The 25,527-nt window shown below is 40.6% G+C and overlaps 1 protein-coding gene across 4 annotated transcripts in view; it reads right to left on the bottom strand.

Annotated features, from left to right (window-relative positions):
• Nucleotides 1–25,527, bottom strand: part of LOC141773910 (protocadherin-15-like) — a 316,265-nt gene that overhangs the window by 60,380 nt on the left and 230,358 nt on the right. For all 4 annotated transcript variants that reach the window (XM_074646072.1, XM_074646070.1, XM_074646069.1 and 1 more), the window contains 2 exons: nucleotides 18,117–18,257; nucleotides 15,010–15,122 (listed from right to left, as the gene is read on the bottom strand). In XM_074646072.1, coding sequence (XP_074502173.1) covers nucleotides 15,010–15,122; nucleotides 18,117–18,257 — 254 coding nt within the window. The remainder of the gene's footprint in view (nucleotides 1–15,009; nucleotides 15,123–18,116; nucleotides 18,258–25,527) is intronic.

Raw genomic sequence — 25,527 nt, 5'->3', positions numbered from 1 at the left:
CTGTAATGTGCAGACTAACAAAAGTATCATAAACAGCGTGCGGATGCCCATAAATATGTACTCACGAATGTGTCCGCCTGACTACCGATGGTGGTATTACGCGGCACATTTCGTTCGGCAAGTATGATTCAGCCTAATTCGATGACCACTGAGGTGGATGTGTGCTTGAGAGTTTGTTAGTTAGCTGTTATGTCACCCTGGTGTTAACTCGTTTGTTCCTGCCTGGAAGCAAATTGGGAGAGTGACAAACAGAGAGTCCTCTGATGTGAAATAAATTACACACAGGGAATGCATTTCAGCTCCTCCTCGAACATAAGCAGACAAAAAGGGAAAAACATTGCTGTGAGTCCAGAGCTCATGTTCTCTATTAAAACCAAAATGTTAAGTGATTTTGACAGCCAAGGCAAAGTCAGCTCAGTCACACAGCATGATTTACATAGGAAACAGCCTTTTAACCTGAATCTTTTAATGGGTTTTCAACATTCATTAGCTTATCTAACATTCAAAATGTGGCTCAATACTTAGCCCTCTGAGACCCACAATAGACCCGTTTTTGTCTTTTTTTCGGGGGGACAGGGGTCTTTAGGGGGAGATAGCAGGTCAACAGTAGATGTCAAAAGTGGTGTACATCATCTGAAAGCTGGGAACCTGAAGATTAATTGGAGATGCAGCACTGTGTGTCAAGTTGTTCTGGTCATAAATCAGAAATAAACATGAATGAATGAATAAATTATTTAAAAAAAATTGTGAAAGTGTATAAGGGCTTAGAACATTATGATTGAAGTATATGATGGCCATTCCATGCTTTATTATGTCTCATACATTGTTGAAGCACTTTTTGAATTGATACCATTTGTTACACAGATTTGGTGCTAAATTTAACCATTTTTTACCACTCGAGAATTGATAAAAAAACATCAATAATCCCTCCAAAATACCACATTAAGTTACCAGGACCTTGACAAACACCATAGAAAAAGCCATGCTGTGTTTTGGTTTCAAAAACTTTTGACATTTGGAGATTTCTGCAAGAATTGCATTTTTCGGCGATTAGATGGCGAGCACTTCTATTATTGAAACTGCTCAGAAACCGTCTTATTGTCAATCTAACTAAGAAAGCCATCCATTCTCTGAATGCTCTAAGTCTGTAGTTTGTTGTTGTAAAGTTTCATGAGGCTGTGATTAACCTAGAGGTCACAATGAAATGGCTACTATGGCAACTAACATCATCACACACGAATACAATAGGGCTCATTGGAGCCAGTCTTGGAATTTATGTAATTCCATTTATACTGCATGCACAAAACTGCATGGTATTGCCCAAAACTTCCGTGTCATTATCATAAAGTGGGCATGTCCGTAAAGGGGAGACTTGTGGGTACCCATAGAAGCCATTTTCAGACACATATCTGTCAGAGGTCAAGGGACCCCTTTGAAAATGACCTGGTTAGTTTTTCCAAGCTAGCATGACACGGTTGGTACTGGTGGATTCCTCTGAAAGACCGTAAAGTCAATTGGGATCGCCCGCATTTAATCACGATATCCCAGTTCCAGATTTTGAGAACTGTATTGTATTGTAACAATCTAAGCTAGCAGCTGTGAATACTGTATTATGTGTACAGCAAAAATCCAAATCTACTCTTAGAAATATTGCTTTCATACCATCCAACTGAATCCTTAAAATACTTATGTGCCAAATGTCATTCCCTACCTAATGTGTTTCCACCCCCCCCACATCGCAGTCCATTAAAATCAAAGTTCACGCTGAGATAAAGAGTGCACCACCCCTCATTTAATGTAATATTACCATAGAGTTTGAGCTTTGGTGTGTTATTGACTGAAGAGTGAACTTTAAAGATCATAAGTTATGTTTGGCAAGAGGAGAAAGGGAGAAAGGTAAATGGGAAACAAAGATAAAAAGAGCTATTACGATATGCTGACGCCATTTAAGATATTCAAAAGGTTTTGGAAAATAGTGCAGGGTCTAACAGCACAATTCTATTCTATTGGAAAGCTATTTCGTTTGTCAAGAGTCAATTCTCTAACTAGAATATACAATAGACTACTGCCATTGTGGATACAAAAAAACATCCAACTGTGAACGCAGCATCCACAATGGCACAGCGGCACAAAGGTTACTGCATTTGTGTTGCCTGTCAGAAAGTACAATTGCATTAACACTTCATAAAGGATGCAGGAGCACACATCCTCCACAAAAGCTCTGTGCTGCCCACTACAATACAAAACTGCTATTGAAATGAAAAAATGTACATTATAATATAGTGTAGAGTGTGATGGCAGATGAAGGTCTTACTGCATTCTGGTGTGATGTATGGAAAGCTCTTTATGTATTTGTTGATGTACATCATCAGAGTGCAAGTCTTGTATATGTACAGTATGTACGAGGCTATTTTTAACCAAAGAATAGTTCTAATTAAATCTGTTAAAGTGAAGTCTGTGAATTATCCAGAGAAACAAGGACGTTGTTTAACTTGTTTTCAAATGTATCGTGGTAGTGACAGAAATCTAAAGGCAGATATCTCAACTCAAAACCATGGCACATAAAACCAGATATACCTGCATGGCCAGATACCGATAGGGATAAGTGACAATATTTTTTGTGTGCTTCAGGTGAACTTGCCATTTTGCATAAAAAATGCTCAGGAGCAAAAATATGGCAGGTTATGAAGATGTATTATATACTGTATATGCATTTATGGATATGTATGTGCATATGCTTTCAACAACAATGAAGAATACTGCATTTTACTACTTATTTTCCTTGGATCAAATCCTTGATGGTAAACCATTTTCAGTAAGTAATATCGCTGCGGAGCCTCCTCCTCCTCCTCCTCCTCCTCCTCCTCCTCCTCCTCCTCCTCCTCCTCCTCCTCCTCCTCCTCCTCCCCTGCAGCTCTCAAACACAACATTATCCCTAGCTTCAAGTCAAAACTATTATTATACGTTATATCTATACCAATCGAGGCTTTCTCAAATTCCTAAAATTGTGTACAAATGAACAATTCATCACCTCCTCCAGCAAATGCTCTCTCAGTTGTAAACCAAATTCAACACTAGCAGATATTAGCGCATAACCTTTATGAGCTGCTGACTCACACTTGCTAAGAGGATTTTGCCAAAAAAAAAAAAAATTGCTCTGGTGCTCACAAACATCTCAGAAACCCAACACCTCTGACACGAAGCAATGCTTCAGCAAGTATTCGCATTAAACCACCGTGTTCTATAAAACAAGAAATGTTTACAACCCCTCGTCTGATCATGTTCCTCCCTGAGCTATTCCTCTGATCACTTATCTTGCCACACCAGACCCAGAGCTTCTTTTGTTTTCACACTGAGCCATTTTTCTGAGTTCCACAAGAAAGAAAGGGGACTTCAATCAAATATGTCTTCTGGAGGGCAAGATGGAAAACATTAGCAAAGCTGGAGAAACAACATTTACTGTGCAGCCAGGCAGTTGTGCCATTCTGTGCCAGCTTAACCATGTCAGCCCACAGGACATCACTTCACATATCTTCCACTGGGTCATTTAGCACACAGGAGGGGATCTGGCCCGTGATTTTTTGGACGCTGGGGGATGAGTGTGTTGTCCAAACTAGCCCAGCCATTGAGGCTTGCAATGTGATATTCCACGGTGCCATGTAGGTACTGATGCCATCGTGCATGTTTTACTGTCAAATTATGCTCCTGCCCAAATTATTTATTCCACCACACCAACACCTGGAGGCCACAGAAACACCTCTCTAACTAGCAGAATGCTGCAGGAAATATCAGTAACCGAAACTGTGTGTTGGACGGGCCACCACAAATTACAGAAACCATTTTTGACTGTTTCCAGTAGGGGCCCGGTCTCTTATGCCATGTTCACATATTATGGGAGGAATGGCAGAGATGGGAAAGATTCCAATTTTAACAATGTGTGGGCATTCATGTCGTCAAGGAAGCTGTATGATTACAGAGAAGGTCACGTGAGGATTGAAATGCTGTGATAATATAACACAATATCCATTACATTTTGGTTTAATTACATTGAACGGCAGTCTCTGGCGGATTTTTAGGCACTTCCGTATTATTAACACAAGAACCGTCTGGATCTTTAGGGGTACTTATTTCTCCAAATCCCACACCAAATAGCATCTGTATCCTTTTATTCGCGCTGATGGGCCATTCGCGCCTCATCAGTGCCCATGTCTTTAGCGCTGTGGGATGACTCAGGCTGTGCTGCTATGTTTCCATAGCGCAGCGATGACATCAGATGATGAGCAGCCCCCACACACCATACACAGTCAGATAACTTTCAGTTAGAACCTACATACAACTGGTATACTCTTAGCAGTGTTAATTGTGCTATTTTCATATGATATCTATGAAAAAAAATATTTTTATGCTGCCACCCGATGCAGTAATAGTCCATGGTGAAGCAAAAGTATTGTAGAACATGGAACAAAATGTTGTTTTTGAAAGGCTAAAGCCAACAAATATGGATTGAAGCAGAATATTTCGTTAGATAAAAACATCTTTTGTAAACTGGGAAAATTATAGAGAGAGGACGGAGTGCCGCGTTGTTCGTAGACTGCATGCAATGTTTCTGTAAGTTATTAATAATAATAATTAAAATGTCAACGTTATGAATGAAGCGTCGTTCTATTTGGTAAAACTTTAATTATATATGAGCACACACGGGAAACAACTTTTAAAGTTAGACAAATTGTGTGATTATTTTCGCTTTCATTTCTGATATTTTACACATATGATGTGATGAATACTGTCGGTCTACATATATTAGTGTGATTGTAAGTGCATGTGGGTGAATAATGGCATGCAAATTAGTTTCTATGTCCCATTTATTGTCTCAGTGCGCATATACGGCGATTATGCAAATACATCGATTAGGCTACCGGAAGAGGGGATCAACGTTAATCAGCGTTACTCCTGGCGACTAAAGGGGGCTTTTGTCATAAAAAAAGAACACCAAAAACCCATCTATTTGGTTTTCTAAATGTTATTCGATCAATATGACTATACAGGCATGTGCAGAATAGGCATTTAGAAAAAGTCATGGCAGGAGGGAAACATATGATAAACAATGACGCTATAATTACAATTTTGGAACCACAATGTTAAATGGCGTGGGCTATGGCGGTCCTAGTGTTAAGTGCCAAGTCAGCTATAGCGCAGCTTTCAGAAAAATCTGAGCTTCCCTGCCGTAATTATGTAATTATTACTTAGATGTAGACGTGAATGCCATTTACAAGTTGGAAACTCGTAATTACAATAACTCTGATATGACATGAATGTGGCATTAGGTGCATAGAATGTTTAATTTTACCTTTACTTGGTCATTAGGTAATGTTCATAGTAGTCATTTACAAGTACAAAAGAGCTCTTAAGTCATAACTTCATATTTGTCATATCAAATATGACTTCTGTTCTTAAATCACACAGAGCAAAGTAATATTGGTTAAACTGAAAACCTATTTAAAGTTATTGTTAAAATGATCCCTTTACTTTAGCATAGTAAGTTCCCTCATCCCTTCTTTTGTGTTCAGGGTCCGGCCAGACAGGTGTAAATGTTCCCCTTTTGTCTCTCAGTTTCTTCATTAGTCATGCCTGAAGCTCAATTTCTGATTTGGAAATCAGTTCATATGAGGATAGAGAGAGCTGCGTTATGTTGCCCCGTTAACTGTTAATGTGTTTGAGTAAACTGCTGTGTTTGTTATGTCATACACATTGAAATGTGTGTAAATAAAACCCTTAAATTGCACTTGTCCCTCACAGTTCCTCTGTTGTGTTGCTTATCATCCATTGTTCTGTTAAAATTATGGAAATTATAGAGGCAAAATAACTTGCATGTCACAAAAATTAAGCACCGGTGAAAGCGGGCACGTCAGATGTAAGAGGAGTACTTTCATTTGTACCAAAGCTTACACAACAGCTCATGCAATAATGCCCTGCTTCACCATCACTCTCAGTAATATTGAATAATGCAACTGCTGACCCTTCTAGCTGGAAATAGCTCTTGAAACACTTCAGAAATCCAAATTATTCAGCAGCATGCACTGGATTAGATAGTTTGCATCCGTACATACTGTTTATAGTTACTGACAATTATCTGGAAATTTAGCCTTTAATAATAGGTCACACTGCTTTTCTTCCCCGGCATTCAGCACCGACCTTTAGCGGATATGTGGAATGTGTGCAATGAGTGTGACTTTCCAGCTTTTCGACAGCCAAGTGATGCCTGCCTACTTAGCAGAGACAAGTGAAAGGTCAGTGTGCTCTCGATGCTTAGAGGTTCAAGACTCAGGGCAGCAGATTCAAACCTACGGCTGAAAATCAATCATGCCCTTCAAAAGTATGAAAGCTCTCCACACCTTATAGCTGTGATTCCGAGGAAGGGAGGATGGAATGATAGATGGATGGATGAATAGAAAGAAATAGAGAGGGCTGAGGTTGCTTTTTTAATATTTGCAGTGAGGCATGACGACGAGTGTGTGGGAGAGCACACTGTAGGGTTTACAGCTAACCCTTTAAATGCCTGGCAATGAGGGAAGATGAGTAGGCTTTGAGCACCTCCATGACTTGTAAACACGTCTGGCAAGACAACAGTTGCGAGAAGGCTGCCAATAAAAGAGCTGTATGCTATGAAAGCATGTCATCTGCCTAATTATGTGAGAATTACAGCCTTGTCTGAATTGGAAATGAGATATGGATGGATTTGTTTTCTCTAAAAATGATAAATGCTATTTTCCTCCAGATGTCAGGAAGAGTTGATGGAGGGGACATGAGTTGAGTAGTCGTCTTCCTTTTAGAAGACGTTTCTCACCAGTGCAATGAGAAAATGTGGTGCGGAAATGCGTAAAATCTGCATGTACATTTTCTGCATTGACAACTACGCACACCGGGTCCGGTGCAAATTATCCGTGTTGCCGTGTTCCATTTTTGTAGTGAGTTTCCTCCTGAATAGTGCCTGTGTCCACTCCACACAACAAAAACCTATCCAGACAGAGAATGTCTATGGGGCTAACATTAACTACACAATACCAAACTAATCGAACCCCAAATGTGATGCTAACTGTAGCTGTTGTAGCTAGCCCCGTTCCGTGACCAACATATAACGTTAGCAAGCGCAAATCGGCTACATTACCATCTTCATCGTATCCCAGCTGCTGGGCGATCTCGAGCCATATATTGTCCTTTATTTGGTTGTTGAGGTAGTAGTGTTTGTCGTACATTATTGGGTGTTGAGAAGGGGACGGCATTATCATTCCGAAACACCAATAGTTTGAAAAATGTCCCTTTGGATCAGTTGGACCAATTGGTCAATCATATATCTGAAGTCAAGGTCCGTCCGAATATTTTTTCCCCCGTACAAATGTTCCGCAGGGGTGTGCAAGCATTCATAAGAACCCACAAAATCAGTTTTTATAAATACTCGGCAAATTTTTTCAGACAAAAATCCATGCTCGGTGTGAAACGGCTTTAATTCTTCTAAAATGAGCAGCAATGTTTTTTTGTTTTTTTTTAATTTGCTGAGCAATTTATTGCTTTTTCATTAGTGCCTAATGGTTGTGAAGTCCAGTGGGGCTGGTATTTCAAGCTACAGGATATGTCTACTCCAGGTACTGTGCAGCCATTTGTGAGTGAGACTGCTGGGAACATTAAATCAACGGTCACACTGTGGTCAGGCATCCGCAGAAAATTTACACAGGCAGTCTCCATGGCCTGTAAACATCAACAAAACTGCAGGAAAGAGACGTGCTGTATAACATTACACAGTTTGAGCTATTACCGCTGACATTCACATTAATGGCCAGAGTAACGCTGTCTAATGGAGAAATGGGAAAAATCTATGTCTCAAGCTTGAGCAAACTCTCTATTACATACAAAATGCACCTTTAAGAGTGCAGGCTGCAACCAAGGAAACGTTCTATTTATGTGCTTGTGGATGTAAGCATGGAGGAGCAAACTATATGCCTACACAGTCATTATAGCATACTGTCACTAATTGTGTAATTAGAGGGGCGGCAAGCATATAGTGACAGCTTGTTGTGGATTGTAGTAATACTCAATGTTGACACTGTTTACTATGCTAACAGTATAACTAAGAGCATCGCTCAATAATGAGCTGCGTGGCGCTATTCTCACTTTGACAGACTGCATATTAATGCGACAGGTATGGCACAACATCTGCTGTCTGCAACTACAGCGAACTAAACAATGGCGTGACATTTCACTCCCAAAAATATCCTCTTCAATCACTAAAAAGACCAGCTCTTGAAATATGTTACGGAGGTAGCCTACAAACACCTACCTCTTATGATATATGCTATATTAAAAAAAAACATAGATGTACTGTAAATAATTTGGGCTGTAAATCGATTAAAATATGACATTTTTTCAGTTCAAAATGTACCTTCAAGGGAAATTTGTCAATTGATTAATACTCTTATCAACATGGGAGTGGACAAATATGCCTGCTTTATACAAATGTATGTATATATGTATTACTGGAAATCTATTAACAACACAAAAGCATGACAAATATTGTTCAGAAACCCTCACAGGTACTGCATTTAGCATAAAAAATATGTTCAAATCATAAAATGGCAAACTGCAGCCCAACAGGCAATAACAGCTGTCAGTGTGCTGACTTAATAATAATAAATTTGCCTTATATAGCGCTTTTCAGGAACTCGAAGACGTTTAACAATATAGACGGGAAGCAGTGTGAGACAAACAGCAGACAAACGACTTGACTATGACTTGCCCCAAACTGCATGTGATTATCATAAAGTGGGCATGTCTGTAAAGGGGAGACTCGTGGGTACCCATAAACCCATTTTCATTCACATATCTTGAGGTCAGAGGTCAAGGGAGCACTTTGAAAATGGCCATGCCAGTTTTTCCTCACCAAAATTTAGCGTATGTTTGGAAAGTTATTTAGCCTCGCCTAGTAGCATATGGTTGGTACCAATGGATTCCTTAGGTTTTGTAGTTTCATATGATGCCAGTATCTCCACTCTAGCTTTAAAACTGAGCCCGCTACAACCTAAAAGTCGCAAGTTGCTTTAATGCGTTAAAGAAATTAGTGCCGTTAAAACAAATTTGCGTTAACGCGTTATTATCGCATTAACTTTGACAGCCCTAATATTAATATGGACACAAACCTCCAGTTGCATGTGTTTAAATGACAGTTGGTCTCAAAACGTACGCCAATCGAGTGATAACTTTATGAGGAGAAATGCACAAATCCAAGTGTGAGCACAGAATCACATATACCCACACAGAAAGAAATTCACCCACTCGCTGAGGAGAAAATGAAGGGCTACCGACTGTACATTGAGGAGAGAAGAAAAAGGACGACAACGTGAGAAAGAAACTGACAGAGAGAGATATAAGCTGAGAGGAAAAACTCTGGGGGTGGGGAGGGCTTGTGGGGGTGAAATGAGGAGGAGAGCAAAATGACATACTCAGGAGCGCTGAGGCAAAAGTCTCATGTGATTTGGAGTAGATTTGGAAGAGGAAGTGCTGCGGGGGAGATAAGCAGCACGGAAAACTGCTCAGACCACAGGTTTGCAACATCGGGCCAGAGAAAAAGCCTCAGTATGAGAGGAGGGAATTCACAGAGTTGGACAATGGTGAATAGCAGCTTCCCCCTCCTCATCTCACACAGGGGAAAAATACATATTCATTCCTTTCCCATGTGCCCAGTGCTAAAGACTACCCCACAGGGTTGTGTCCGTGAGTTCCATGCAAATGAGCCATTCACAGTAGCTTAATGATAGGGCTCCAAACCCCCCGACCCCCTCACATATTCAATATGAAATATAAAAAAGCCATTATAAAAGCCATTAAATAATAACACAAATAGTTAAAAGTGGTTTAAGTGATTTTTGACTAGTAGTTGGTAGGGCTGTATGATTAATCATAATTGTGATTCATACATCTATGCAATGATCATAGTCCTGCTTTATTTCACTTAACAGGTAATAATTAAAGGTGATTTCTCCCGTAGCTGCATCAAATAATGACATCAAATGACTAACTCTGCACGTGCAAGACAAGGCACGTTTATTTGAAAAGCATTTTTCAACAACAAGGCAAAGCCAAGTGCTTTAAGACAGGAATATATTAAAGGTGCTAAATCCAACATCATTTCTATTGCCTCCGCACGGCTCTCAACATGGCGACAGCTGAGCCGGCGGCTTTAACTTTGCTAACAGTGAAAACAACAGCAACACTGCTGAAAGAGCTAACAGTGTTAACCTGGGGGGGGGGGGCAACCGGACGGTGGGTGCTACACTTCCGTAACCAGTGTATGAGCGCAGTGCAGAGCGGCGGCCGTGTGCTAGCCAGTGGGGCAAGCTCACATGCACTAAAAGCATGTGCTGCTGGCCCGGCTATGTCAACAAAGCACGGAGAAGCTCGGATTACAACACACACAGAGGCAATGTGACTTAATTCTCTGCTCAGGTAGACATCATTTAAAAACATTAAATCAAGATAGTGCTTATTAAATAATTCATTCAAAATGCCTGCCACACACCTGATGTTTAAGAAAGCTAAATTTAGTGTGTTAAAAGCGTTATTTGCTAATTTAAAATTTTGGAGACAGGGGCTGAAGAGGGGCTGGGTGTCAAGGAATTGATATCAGATATCTACTGTGTTTCTGAGAGATATAAATGTAACAGGGTAAAAGAAAAAGCTTTGGAGAAAAAACAAGAACAAAATCAATGAGAATAAAGAAATATGATGATGATGACAGTTAAAACCATATACATGTTTTGCAAAAATCTTTGCCATAGCTGCAGCAGATCATGCAGCTATGAAGATGACGCTATCAAAGCCCAGGAAATTACCAGGAAATCCCTCCCAATAGGTATAGGCACAAGGGTATGGCTATAGAGTTGACATAATTCTGTAGTTTTTGAAAGGCTAAAGTTTTGGCAGGTGATTAAAATCAGTGATCAATGATAAAAATGGTGGTATAAAAATATCAGATATACTTATAAATACTAGTCACAGTTATAGCGTTTGCTGTGTTTCTGTTTAGATACAGACAAAGAATACAGAATTGTGAAGGGCTACTCAAAGTGTTACAGCTAATATATTAGCACATACAGTATATACTCAGCAGATACAGACCAACATGGCCATTTCATTGGGCTCATTTCTGTCCACTTGATGAATGTAAGTTCATTATCCACTCGTAGAGTTCGCTTCATACTGGGCAGGTAGTGTTCATGTCAGTATTATACTGCAGTATTATATGGGTGGTTGATAAGGGCGGTTAGATTCATATAGTCTATTTGTGGTCTAGAGAACTAAAACAGTGAGCGAAGAGGCTGAAAGCTGTGTAAAGCTGCAGAGTTGGGTGACAATTCTCTGTAGGTTCAGCACTACAAGTAACCTTTTCACATAAAACTGAGTCACTTGCTTTTAGCATACAAACTGAGCCCTTCATATCTACATAAGGGGTTCTCTTCACGGAGTCCGCCATGTTTCTACAGTAGCCAAGAACAGACAAACCAAACACTGGCTCTAGAGAGAGCCTTTCATGTTTTTATGTTACCTGAAGGCCATTGTAGTTCTCCGACAAGCTTGTAAAGTAGGTTCTGAGGCAACTTGAGCCGAGTGCAAATCCGTGGTGCCGCCAGCCGCAGTCTGGTTCGATGGTTACATACTGAAGTTATACTGTAAAGATGGCTTCTGAGCGAGGCGAACGGCGTTACCACGGTTTTGGAAAGGGAGGAGTGAGTGGAGAGGTACTCAGTTGGTTGCAATCTGCAACCACACCACTAGATGCCGCCAAATACACACATTGTACCTTTCATACAGATTTAACTAGAATTAGCGCCTTGCGGTTGTATGTTTCCGCCAACAATTCAAGCTGCAGTTTACATGTCCGAAATGTCATCACTTCACCATTTAATCCTGTTAGACATGTGTGTGAAATTGTCATAATTAGCATGAATTTGTGAGTTATGGCCAAAAACGTGTTTTGTGAGGTCACAGTGACCTTTGACCACCAAATTCGAATCAGTTCATTCTTGAGTCCAAGTGGACATTTGTGCTAAATTTGAAGGAATTCCCTTCAGGTGTTCCTTGAGATAACCTCTGTTATGATTTGACGCTATATAAAAATAAATTGAATTGAATTGAATATTGCGTTCACAGAAATGGACCGAACGGACGGACAGACGGACAACCTGAAAACATAAAGGAGTGGTTGTAAAATTCTAAATACATCATTTGTATTTCTGCAGAAACAACAAAAGGTGTTTTGCTCAAACCTTTAGAAAAACAAGTGGCATCATGCTGCTACTGTAGCAACTACAGTACCAGCCATTTATTTTAGCCAACAATGACTAGGAGCCCCTCATTTCCCTCTGACAGATGGAGGGGACCAACCATAAAGCAGGAGCAGAAATCATTAAGTCAGCCAAAGCCCTGCAGAGTTGTTTTAATTGTGTGCTCTGGAGCTGTAGGCATAGCTTACCTGATTGCCGCCATAACTAACTGCCTTTACAGAGACAGACGAGATCTTCTGTGGACGTTTAGAGAGTGATTTGTGTTCAGAAGGTTCCTCAGGGAGAGGACGATGGGGAGAGATAGAGAGGCGAGGAATGAGGAGACAGCTCATCGCAGAGCGAGCAGATTGGACGCTCTCCACTGGAGAGAGCCTTGTCCAGCAGGAGAGACCCGAGCACCTGCTTAATGCTTTCATGGCTCACAATTTACAGCAGACCTGCCACTGCGTGTTGCTGGCACTGTCAATGTGACACCCTACAGAGGTCTGCGCCTATGGTCCCGACCCTCTTTGTGTGTGTCTGCGTGTGTGTGTGTGTGTGTCACACAGAGCACTCATTCAAAGCGTTAATCAATGGCCTTTCAACGGCTATGCTGCTGTGCCGGTGTATCAATCACTGAATAAAGCTGAGCAACGGGAGAACGTGAGAGCACACTCAAAGTGCTGGATTACAAAGGATGTATGCAATGCACACACACTCATCTGTATTAGGAAAAACACAAGTACCCACACATACAGGCCAACTGATTAGACCGTTATCAGGCTATTAAATAGGCATTATCAGTCGCTATAAGCGACATAGATGCGAATTAATAGGGGCCTACTACACCCACTAGCAGGTTTTATCATCTATTCACATGGTAGATCACCAAAATAAGGTATTAAAGAAGACAACAGTGACCTCTAGCGCTGTAGTATAGACAGTGTGAAACTCCATGAGAGGTGGAAGTCAGGGACGATGGATGGGACACAAAACACAGGGTTATCACCCACAAGTCCGGAGTTTGCATCCCGTGTGAAACCAGCAATGTGTTGTTATCTTTGTGTTCGTAGTTATTTTAACCCAAAACACAATGTTTTTCCCTAAACTTAACTAAGTGTTTTTTTTGCCTAAACCTAAAGAAGTGGTAGTTTTGTTGCCTTCGCCTAAAGGATTTGCAATTTTGTTGCCTAAATCTAAAGAAGTTGTATTTTTGTTGCCTAAACCTAGAGAAGTTGTATTTGGTTGCCTAAATCTAAATAAGTTGTAGTTTTGTTGCCTACATCTAAAGAAGTTGTAGTTTTATTGCCTAAACCTAAAGAAGTTGTATTTATGTTGCCTAAACCTAAAGTTTTATTTTTGCTGCCTAAACCTAAAGAAGCCTTTTTGTTTGTGTTCAAAGGTAAAGTTTCATTCAGTGTGTTAGAACGTGTTGCTTTTAAGTTTCACTTTCACTTTTACAACGTAGTAGGCGTAGTAGGCCCCTAATGACCCACATCTATGGTGCTTATAGCGACTGATAACGCCTCTTTAATGGCCTGATAACAGTCGAATCGAGGCACACATTCACAAAAAACAAGTGAGATAGGCAGAAAGGCATACCTGTGCACAAACAAAGACACACAAAGCCCTCACTTCATGTGTTGACAGGTTGGGCAGGACTTACATTCCCTGTCTCTTATGCATAAAGGAATATCAAATTCTGTTACAGGAGATAGTCTGCCAAGAATCCCTACTTTGACTGACATGCAAGTTAGTAAAACAATCCACTTAAAACAAGCTTTGCTTTAAGCTCCCAGAGACCTACATTGTGCCAGGCAACTTTGCCATCAGACCTTCACAGTCTGGCGAGAATCTCCTGAACGGTGCAGACAGGTACCTCCAGTACTGCGGCACAACGAAATAGGCTCCCTCTCATCATGGAAGATTTTTCAAAGCAGCTTCAGCTGGAGTGTTGATATAATACATTTTTATTCTTAATTATAAATGACTTCTTGGCCTCCTCCTGAGTCGCAGCGCCATCAGTACAGACAAACTCCACCCAGCCCTGGCCCGGCACAGCCGTATATCGCATGCATAGCAGCCAGTCATCTCAGAGAGCACTATAGATTATGTTCCCTCATCCAGCATCCCTCTCTGCCAGTTTAACAGTCTAAACACTTAATCTTGTCAAAAAAAGACTCTTAATAAACTCAGAGGGAAGCTCGGCTTTAACGTCGGAGAGAAACAAATGTGGTTTACAGCAGAGATGATCTGCGGCATCTACCCCGAAGCTCTAATGCATATTTATACTCACAAACTCATTAATCAGTCATGCACGGAAAAGACAGCGTGATAAAGACGGAGACGCAGAATCAAAACTTTGCTGGGTGAGCACAATAATGCGCAGATAGCCATCGTTATCACAAACATAATAAATGTATGAAGAATAGTGACTTCACGGTAATTTTCGGGCAGTTCAAGGCAGCATATATAATTCACCTAGTGATTAAATATTAATCAAAGTATAACAGAAGCTGAATGGAAGATAGATGTGACCACATGTAAATGTGTGTCAAGGTGTTTTTAAGATTCTTTGTCCACTTCCTCCAGCCTTTTTCACTCTCACTGCCTGGTGCTACAGCCTAAGCTGCTCTTTGATGTGTGAATTTACAGGCAGAGGCAGCTGCATCAACAGTGTGTCAAGGAGGAGACGTACCTGTACTCTTCCTGAGTGAAGATTGGGATGCGGGAAGGCTGCAGAACAGTGATCTCCACCAACGTGCTGTTAGTCTTCACCGGCTCCCCATCATCATAGGCTATCACGAACAACTGCAGCGGACAGGAGAGCACACAAAAGCAACACACACAATTATTATAACTTTTTTTTTTTTTTTTTTTTTTACCATACTACTTCTCCCTACACAAATAATTCTTTTTCTGAGGTTGCCAGGCATTTTTTCTGAGACATGTTTGGAATCCTAATAAAGACAGACTGGCAAAATATGATCTGGCGAGCAGCCTGCAAAGCTCCCAGAGAGCAAGTGTGAATGTATTGATCTACATTCATAGACTGTGGAGAATGGTGCCTGGGGGAAGCATGGGGGAGTGGAGCGGCAGAGAGGGAGAGATAGGCAGAAAGAGAATAAACACAGAGAAATGTTTAAAGAAAAACACAGGAGGAAAAAAAGAGCCGAGAATAAAGAGGATAGAGGTTGCCAGACAACAAGGGAGTGTGCTGTAAGAGGCACATCCGCATTAGGATCTACTATCCCGAGGTCCACTATTCACAACTACAAATATGCCGATGTTAAGTCACCTTAAAGGGATAGTTTGTGTATTTTAAAGTGTATGAGGTCCTTGGAGAAACAGATAGGAGTTACCGCACATAAGCAAAGTAATGTACTGTTGTGGACGGGGCCGGCAGCAAAACGTTTTTTAGCACCTAAAAGAAAGGTTCACCTAAAAAAATCAATATCAATTTAAGTACCCTATATTTAGAATAAAAAAAACAGTAATTTTACCTCGCAGAACACTGAAGATGCTGGTTTACAATAGCACAAACAAACTAACCGATCAAGGCAGCGGTAGACCAGCAACCCACCGTGTTCTGCAAAGTAAAATTACAGGTTTTTTTTAATGGAGTCTGGCTGCTTTGGCAAGAGCATGGATAACGGCTTCAGTTCCCCGTCAAAAACATAGACTGAATAGCTATCTCACAGCAAGGTAAATGGTGAAAATATTCTAAATATAGCATACACTTAATCTCATATTGATATTTTTAGGTGGACAGTCCACAGCAGTACATTGCTCCTGTCTGTTTCTCTAAACTGGAGGCGTGCCGACTGTCATCTACTGTAGGTGATACACTGACTATGGATAAGTACCTCATACAACCCTACTTCAAAACACCCAAACCATCCCTTTAAGTTACTAAACATCTTTATGCGAGCACTTGGGAGGGAATTTGTTTAATCGATAAAACAAACTCAATAACACTGGTCACAGACCCAAGAGATGCAATGACATTATCAGTTCAATTCAGTAATAATGCCTCAAAACTGTTTTTTCGATTTTAAAAAGTCAACGTGCATATTTCTGACCCGCTGATCTTCACTGCAACTTATAGCACACTAAAACATGCAAGGCAGAGCCCTAAATATCAACAATGAGAAATAGAAAGTGTCTATGCAGTGTCAAAGAACCCTGAGAATCTTGTATTTGTGATATGGAATGAGATTGTAATGATGATTATGATTATGATTATAATAAGGTTATCATCAATTATACCCACCAGTCAGTCAGATTCAGAATTATATAATTGAAAATCTTTCATAGAGCATGTATCACTCCCTACAGACTTAAAATAAATAGATCCAAGCTCCTCTCATCTCTGCTGGCTTTGATTCATATGTTGTGGTGCTGTCCTGCAGTCCAGTCCCTATGGGCAGAAGTGTTTCATTCGATTTCAGTAATAATGAATATAAATCTCTCTCCCTGTCTTGTTGTTTGCTTGCTAGGGTATAAGGTTGCACAGCTAAGGAAAAAAAAAAGCAAGGAAAATAGTAGGCTTAGCCTTTTCGGCTGCAAAAAGGATGAGTTTGTTAAATTGGACGATGCGTAAGCCAAAAAGTTTCTCAATAGAAACATGCTTACTTGAATCTTACTGGTATGGAACGAATAACTGATATGATCTGTGATACTAAATACAATTCTGAAATGAATTGGGATCAAGTTTGGGAATCTCTTTCAGCAGTGCACTTCTGCAATTAATACAAACTAATACTGAGCAGCCCTATGTGAATACATTTTGGTTCCCCCAATACCAGCGGTAGGCCACCGGAGGCACATGTGCCACCAATGGCACACTAACAATAAGTGTGCAAGAGAATTCTTTGGAATGAGAGGGCACTTCAACATTTCCAAAAAATTCTCTTGCACACTTATAGTTAGTGTGCCATTGGTGGCACATGTGCCTCAGGTGGCCAACAGTGTGTAACATTTAGGAGGTTGTATTCGCAGAAATTAAATAAATTATTAATAAGTATGTTTTTCTTTAGTGTATAATCACCTGACAATAAGGATCAATGTGTTTTTGTTACCTTAGAATGAGTTGTTTATATCTACATACGGAGCGGGTCCTCTTCACGGAGCTGGCCGCCATGTTCCTACAGTAGCCCCGAGCGGACAAACCAAACACTGACTCTAGATAGGGCCATTCATGTTTTCACTTTTTTTTTTTCACGTCGCCCACCGTAGTTCTCCTACACGCTTGGTACACGGGAAAAATTTCAGTCGGTTGCAATCTGCAACCTCACTGCCAAATGCCGCCAGATCCTACTCACTGCACCTTTAAAAAAGTTTTAACATTTGCCTTTGTTTTTAAAATCATCCAAATAAGAAGATCACTGAAGTGCATTAGTTGATGTTTCAATAATAATTATGCAGGTGTACAGCGTGGACAGTATAACCTGACACCTCTCTCACTATCACTTAGCTCCTTCCATCATCACTCCGATATCCTCCTGATGTGCTACATTTTTGTTATTACTATTGCTGATTTAATTGTTGATTGGCATTGTTGATTTCATGTTCATGTGTGTTTATTAAGAGGGACTAGCTTGTGTTCCCTGAGAGCTCCCTCAAAAGGCAGATCCTTTCCTGCCAAATCTAACTGTATAAACATTCACTATAAATGGACAATTCCCGGACTTAGTGTCTCTGACCTAATATCAGAATAACATTATCATCTTGGCAGCAACACACTGACATTACAAGCAGCAGCAGATAATCACAGTTATTGTCACCATAATCACCGCCACTCACCTCAAAGGTAACACTGGGCTCCTCATTGAGGTTGACCTTAGTGATGACTCTTCCAGTTTCCTCTTCTACATCAAAGATGCTCCCGCTGTACGGCGACCTGTCCAGGTCCACTCTGTAGCGGACAAAACTGGCCGGAGTACCCTGGAGGAAGGAGAAAGAAGAACATCAATCCACTTATCTGGACACCACCTTCCACATTTTCAAATAAAGCCGTGAAGATGGAGAGAGGGTGTCGAATTGATTAGGTTCTGTAAAATGTATTCAAGCAATAAGGGTGTAGCAATATTATTTGTCTAGGAAAACAACTCTATTATTGTTACATTTTATTTTTCTCATCATGGGACAGAGCTGAAGTGGTTGTGTAACCTAAAAAATTACCCTAATGTCTCACTCTTCATCAGACGGCCTAATGTAAACTCACTGTCATTCATTGATTCAGACCTCTTCCCTTTCATTTGGAATAAAAACTTCTCCATTAAAGCCACCCCTTTAGTCTCCAGAGTAACACACTTACATTCATTAGCGAGCGCCTGGACTTTATTATGACCCTTTGATTAACAGTAATCATGGTTGCTGATTACTAATTATCTCTATAGCTTATTTTATTCTAATTTCTTCCCTTTGGACCTCAAAATTCAGTCTGATTTTTAATAAGCTTTTTTGAAGCTCTGTTCCCTTGCCTGCACTGATTTTGCTCACCAGGGACGGGGTAAGAACCTGCGGCTAGAGAGAGAGGTAAATCCTGTAGTAGCAGTGGATCCCTTGGGAGGCTTACTCACACAAATGCGTCTCTAAGAGGTTACAAAACTGAGTGAATTCACTAAGGGGATTCTCAGAAAAAAGGGCCTCATCTCTAAAAGCTCTTCAACTTGTTTTCTAACATGAAATGGAAAAGATGTCAGGACAGGGCCATTAATAAAAAAAAGCACCTCCCGCAGAAGAATCGAATACAGTGGCTTCAGTAGCGAGACCTCTACAGTGATGGGAGCACAGAAAGTTCAAAGTACTTTGCTCAAGGAGGCTAAACATACATTGTAGTCAACTTAGTGGCAGAAGCCAAACTTTAGTTATTGTTCCTCCCACTTGTATCGCGCTGGTTTTGCCTTTTGAAACCCATATGTCCAGTGGTGTAATGTAACAAAGTAATAATACTTTGTTACATTAAAATATTTAATCGTGATTAATTGCATTGTCCATAGTTAATTGCGATTAATCACACGTTTTATCTTTTCAAAATGTACCTTAAAGGGACTGTTTGTAACTTCTTACACGTATGAATCATTGCGGGTCGGTGTCGCATGTGTGGCTACGCTGTTCAGACAAGACTCCAACACAAACAACATGGAAGCACCAAAACCGCAAAGTTCTATCTAGTGAAGCCTGTCTTGTTAAAGAGTGTTGGCTGTGGTCGGAGGATGCGGGGGAGACTGTAGCTTTGGTCTCCAGGGCCGGAGTCTCTGCTGTACTTTGCTCCGCTGCCTGCTTTCCTTCACTCGCACACTGCACTTGTTCTCACTTGCTCTTTCGCTACACTCTCACATTCATGCGCGCACACCACACACTGCAGAAGAGTTAGTTTAGCTCTGATAATATCTAGTGAATGTACAGTGGATGTGTGTGCAGAAATAACTGCTGCAGCTCCTCCAGACCAACAGAGGTTTCCCGTGTCTTGTGAAGTGACGGGGCTCCGGAAGCGAGAAACGTTATCGTCGCCGACCAAAACTCCGGCGTCTCCCCTGTTCCCTCCGGTCGCAGTCAGGAGGCTAGGATCAGCATTGATTCATTGAAAGACCTTCGTCTGGTCAGCTAACATTACTGCCAAGCAGCTGAAATATAGAGTGATATTGTGGTTTTAGCTGACGTGTGTCGCCTCACTGTTTTGACAGATGCTTGTTCATGTCTTTGTAGAGCGAGCACAAGCTCGAGCGCGAGCAACAGGACGCTGACATTCGTTGACTTAACGGACGCAAATCCTTTAAGTTGTGAACATCTCGTGTTTCTTCAAGTGTAATGTAGCCTCCATTTTTAGGGTTAAAATCTGACATCTCTTGCCTTTTTTATCAACATCATTTACTTGTACTTTTACTTTCAATACTTAAGTACTACTTTTTATTTGTTTTGATACCTAAGTACAGTAAATATCAGACACTTTAAGACTTTTACTCAAGTAATATTCTAATAGGTGACTTTAACTTCTACTAAAGTCATTTTCTGTATAGATACTGTATCTGTACTTCTACTCATGTGTGGCTTTCAGATACTTCATCCACCATGGCATACGTCTAACTTAGCTTTAGAATATCAGGAAAAGCAAACCAATACATAACCAATAATAAGGCAATTTCCCCCACTTATAACACAATACCATTCATAACTGTATCTTGTATTTTCCTGAGCATACGGCACCATTTCAAAGTGACTGGTGTTTCCAGCTTTGACTACATTTTCCTGAAACTCACAGTGGCTCAGAAATGAGTCAAGAACTCAATGCACTCTAGTCACAGTAACATCTCAGTCTGTCTCCATCTACACACATTTTCAGTCACACAACACCTTTCTTGTCTGGCATTTGACTCACAGACTATGAATGTTTTATGTCCACCGCTGAGTGACCCCACTGTGTTATTAACATTGCAGATGAGCAACAACAAATGTAGACATACAGTACTTAGGCATCAAAATAATTATTCCTTATTGCAACATAGAGCATTTTTGTTTTGCTTGTATACTTTTTTTATTATAAGAATCCAATTCTCTTTAGTACAGAATAGCCAGTTCATGAATTAAAGAACAGGCTCAGAAGCACTGGGAAGCACTGAATGATGCTTCAGAGACACACAACACAGATGCAAGGCTTGAGCTCAGAGTGTAAAACAGCAAAGTCAACACATTCATACAACTTAATTTGGTAGGGGGTTGTGAAACGGTTAATCATAGATATAAAACAGTAGATGTGACGTGTTCTAATGACGTGCCATTCCAGGATGGAACCATATGGCCATCATCTTACCTGGGTCCAGTTTTAAACTTAATGTAATTGGAACCTATAGTGAAAGAGGCTTATGTTGTCCTTTATAATCCTTGTATTTTTCCACCAATACACCAATACTATTTCTTATTCAAAGTAATGAGTGTAAGACAACTGTGTCAGTCTAGAATGAACAAAAAAAAAACAACAAAGATTTTGGTAGAATTTGGATTTTTATAGCTCCAAGAGAGCAAATAATGCTTTCAATCATTAATATAATCTCATAATTGTGCATTTATATTGCAGACAATTATTTAATTTGTTCAACTTTGCCTAAACTTAATATGTAATAACTGTCTTTGGTATTCTGAATGGCTAATATATTACATTAACCAATGTCTTTTTTGTAGAAATCCTAGATAGATTCATTATTATGGGTATAATAGGCAGGCAATTACAGTTACCTTCTGTTTTGCTGTTTTTTCCGGTCAACCGGTATAGGGTTTGTTTTGACGCTGAGAGCAGAGGTTGAAGAGCCTTGCTAACTGTAAATGAGGGGTTGTTTTATTGGGTGAAGTAATTTTTGTTTGGAAAGGCTAATGCCTTCAGCAGCACTTCTCATGGACTCGTCTCAGTTGTCTTTCATTCTTCTCCTTGTCGTTAACATATTGTATGTTTATTTTACAGTTGATTGGCATGGAATCAGCTGCTTAACGGTCAACTGTTAGGGTAATATTAATAACTATAATTAATGTTACTAAACTTTACCTTTGGGCCAAGTTAGCGTACTGAACATTAAAAAAATTGTAACTAATTAAATTTAGCTAGTTCACTAACTTTTTGTAGTTTTAGTTGAAAATAAATCCTTCATCTACTCCATACTGACGTTTGGAAAGTGATGCCAGCCTCCCTGGTCTCTTTGGTCCTTTTGGTAAAGCAATTAGCTGCTGAACAGCTGACAACCAGTTGCTGCCCATAGGTGGCGATTGTAAACAATACCCAGGTAAAATGACGGATGGTTATCCCATTAAGTTATGTTACATCTACTCTTTTATATCTATGTGGTCTATGCGGATTTGATTTGCAAGTCGGTAAAAGGCCGGTGAAGAAATGGGAATCTCAAACCGTTAAACATTCTCTGCTGTGACTCAACAAATCTCTACAGAGCTTCTTCGTCTCCATGGTGATCTCCTCTCTCAGTCGGGGTGATACTAACATTGAGGTTAAGGGGTTGAGTGCCACTGCCAAAAATAGTCCCTTCTTAAAAACCATTAGTATCAGTTCTCCCAAGGTGCAGGTGGATAGATATTGTGCCCACTTTCCAAAATGTAGAAATAAATAAGAGAAGGAACGGTCTACTCCATTATAACCTTCAGACACAATATGCACAGCTCATGTTTGTCGCATCAAGACTACAAGCTCCTTTCTTTGTGTGCGCAGGTTTTTATGAGCCTGTGTAATAGAGAGAATGTGTGTGTGTGTGTATTTAGCAAGCAGTAGACTAAGCCCTGTTCAACCATGAGGTGTCTATGACAGGCATCCTGTCAATAAAATGCTTTGAGCTCCCAAATCCAGGTCAATAAGAGACTGGGTTAGTCAGCTCCTGTGAGAAAATCTAATCCCTCTGTCTGTCAAACCACTTTCCTGAGTCTCTCCCTGTCTGACTCGCTGCCACTATGCTCATGGTAACATAATGCTGATTTCCTCGTGTCACATGACACCTGTCCTAATTGCACTTTATACCCTGATGAAGAGAGTTGGTTATCCATGTATCAATAAAGGATGTTTAACTTACAATCAGAGTGCCTCGGATGCTTTTCAGACTGCCAACCAATACCATGGACTTCCATTAAAAGTAAGCTTGACAGTCAGTTTTCTTATTCTTACTTACTTGCCCTATCCTTGAAGAGCATCACATTTTTTACTTCTACATCACCAACACCAAGTTTATTGACCCAGTGCAGCACTCTCTATTTTTTTTCTTCATTATCAGTGGCTTGGGGTTTAGTCTGGAGAGCTGCTCCGTTCTGCTGCTCCAGAAAGTACACTAGGTCTTTTTAAAGTCAGGATGTCACGGAGACTGAGTAACACAGTTTTCTTCACCAACGAACAAGGCAATGGTGCCATTGTAAAAAATTCTTTGTTCAACATCATCACAAACCACCGAGGCAGAGGCCTCTCACCCAGATCTTAAAAAAAACAACTCCTTGAAAAAGGACAATATATTGGAATTACACGCTATTACACTTTCTGACTACTGGAGAGAGCAGAAGAGAGCAGGACTACAAGGACGGGACAATATATTCCAGGTCACGCACATCGACTCGTTCATCCTACAGAAACAGGCGAGCTGACACTGTATCATTTAGCCTGCCTAACAGTGCCACTGCTAGCAAGGATGATGAGGCAACTGCCATCCACGTCAGATTTGCCTTTTTTAGACAATGCAACAGACACAGTCCACAAAAAAAAACACAACAGGGCAGACCGAGGTGGAAGACGGCCTTAGGACTACCACTTACGGCCACAGAGGTTTAGCTGGCGAAGCTTAACCAACACCTCTTTCTACTGACTGTGTGCGAGTCCTGTCTAAAGGTCACTCCTTTGCCCTGAATATGAATATGGATTTATACAGGTTTTACCGTAATTATCCTACTTTTTCAGTCCCAATAGCGATACTTTGGCTTTGGGGATCGGCCGATAGAGAGTACCGATCCGATACCAGTGTTTAATTAATAAGCTGTATGTGTCACGGTGTGGAAGTGACTGGGATCAGTCTTTTACTGTATGTGTAAGGCAACATCAGGCTTGACTTGAACATTGCTTTCTTAACTTTGTAAAACAAAATGTAACAAATAAACACATAGATATAAATTTACAGTATTGTTATTTATTATAATAAACAGACCACAGGCTGTTAGAATAGACAGAGTAACATCCTCAACCGTCATCACCAACACCGGAGCCCTTCTGCTGTGTCCTCAGTCCCTTCCTTCCTTTACACCCCTTCTACATTAATGACTGAACCGGCTCTTCACCCATCACTACATACTTCAACTACTCTGATGACACTGCCATACTTGGACTTCTCATTGACAACAACTCCGTTATGGTCTATCAAAACTCCATTTTCCACTTCACACAATGGTGCACTGACAACTTGACCTGCAGCTGAACGTGGACAAGACAGAAGAACTGGTCATTAGCACATCAAACGCTCCCCCCACTGGACTGAACCTCACCTCCATTCACGGCAAGACAGTTGAGCGGTAGAGCAGCTTCAAATATCTCAGACTCATCAATAAACTCAGTTTTGATCAGCACATCACTGACATCCATAAAAGATCCCAGCAGAGACTTCATGTCATCCGTAAACCTCAGAGCACTGTCTGTTGCCCCCAACCTCATGTTGTTACTTTACAAAAGCATAATCCGACTCATGCTGCTGTTCTGATCCCCCTGCTTCTTCACCATGTTAAGCATCTACAACGAGGACAAACATACCAGCTCACACACACACACACTGCCTCCAAAATGATCTGCCTTCCCACACCCAGTCTATCAGATATGAACATCAGAGCCATCACACGCCTGGCACTCACAACATCAAATGACACTGATCACCCCCCCTACATCAACTCTTCACATTACCTCCATCTGGTCGGACATACAGAGATGGAGAAGAGCTTGCTTCAGCTGGAGCTTTGTTCCTTCCTTCCTTGTGTGATATTTGATCTGTGTGTCTCTATGTTGCTATGTGTTGCTGTGTGTTTATTTGTGTTTTTCTGTGTACTGGCTGTGGAAACACGTATTCCTCTGGGACTAATAAATCTGAATCTAAGAGGTTGTTTTAATAAATCGTACACCAGCAACTTGGTAAAAATCTTCAAAATTAACAGGAATTACAATTCAGTTGTAAACCGTTTTAATGCAGCAACAAATTTATCAAAATATAAACAGGAATTCAAATTCCAGTATATAATGTATATAATATATAAACATAGAACAGATCGACCCCATTGTCAACGATATCCGATCCAGCTATTTGAGTCAGTATCAGCCTGATATCAGATATCGGTATGGGTATCGGTGCATTCCTACTTTCTTATTATTTTGGCCTCAGCACTGTTGGATATTGTCTACTGCACAAGATTTCTCTATAAAACCCTGTATAAGGGGAAAAGTTCACATTAAACAGAATGATTTCAAAGCTGCATAGACAGCGAGGTGGAGAGGGGGTGGGCAGGGAACGTAGGAGGAGGGAGAGTCTCCCTCTGAGAGAAGAAGAGAAGAGACAAGTGAGATGTACAGCAGTCACTGTGACGTTCTGGAGATGTTTTACCACCCACAGCTGGGACAGACATTCATCCATATCCCTCAGCGTTTATGTGCTGCGGAGAGTACATAAGCTCACCCAGCCCTGGTGAGATCCCATCAGCAGGA

This window comes from Sebastes fasciatus, chromosome 9 (genome assembly GCF_043250625.1).
Source record: "Sebastes fasciatus isolate fSebFas1 chromosome 9, fSebFas1.pri, whole genome shotgun sequence".
Taxonomy (NCBI): domain Eukaryota; kingdom Metazoa; phylum Chordata; class Actinopteri; order Perciformes; family Sebastidae; genus Sebastes; species Sebastes fasciatus.
Note: the sequence above shows the minus strand (reverse complement) of the source record. Positions and strands in the feature narration are given on the sequence as shown.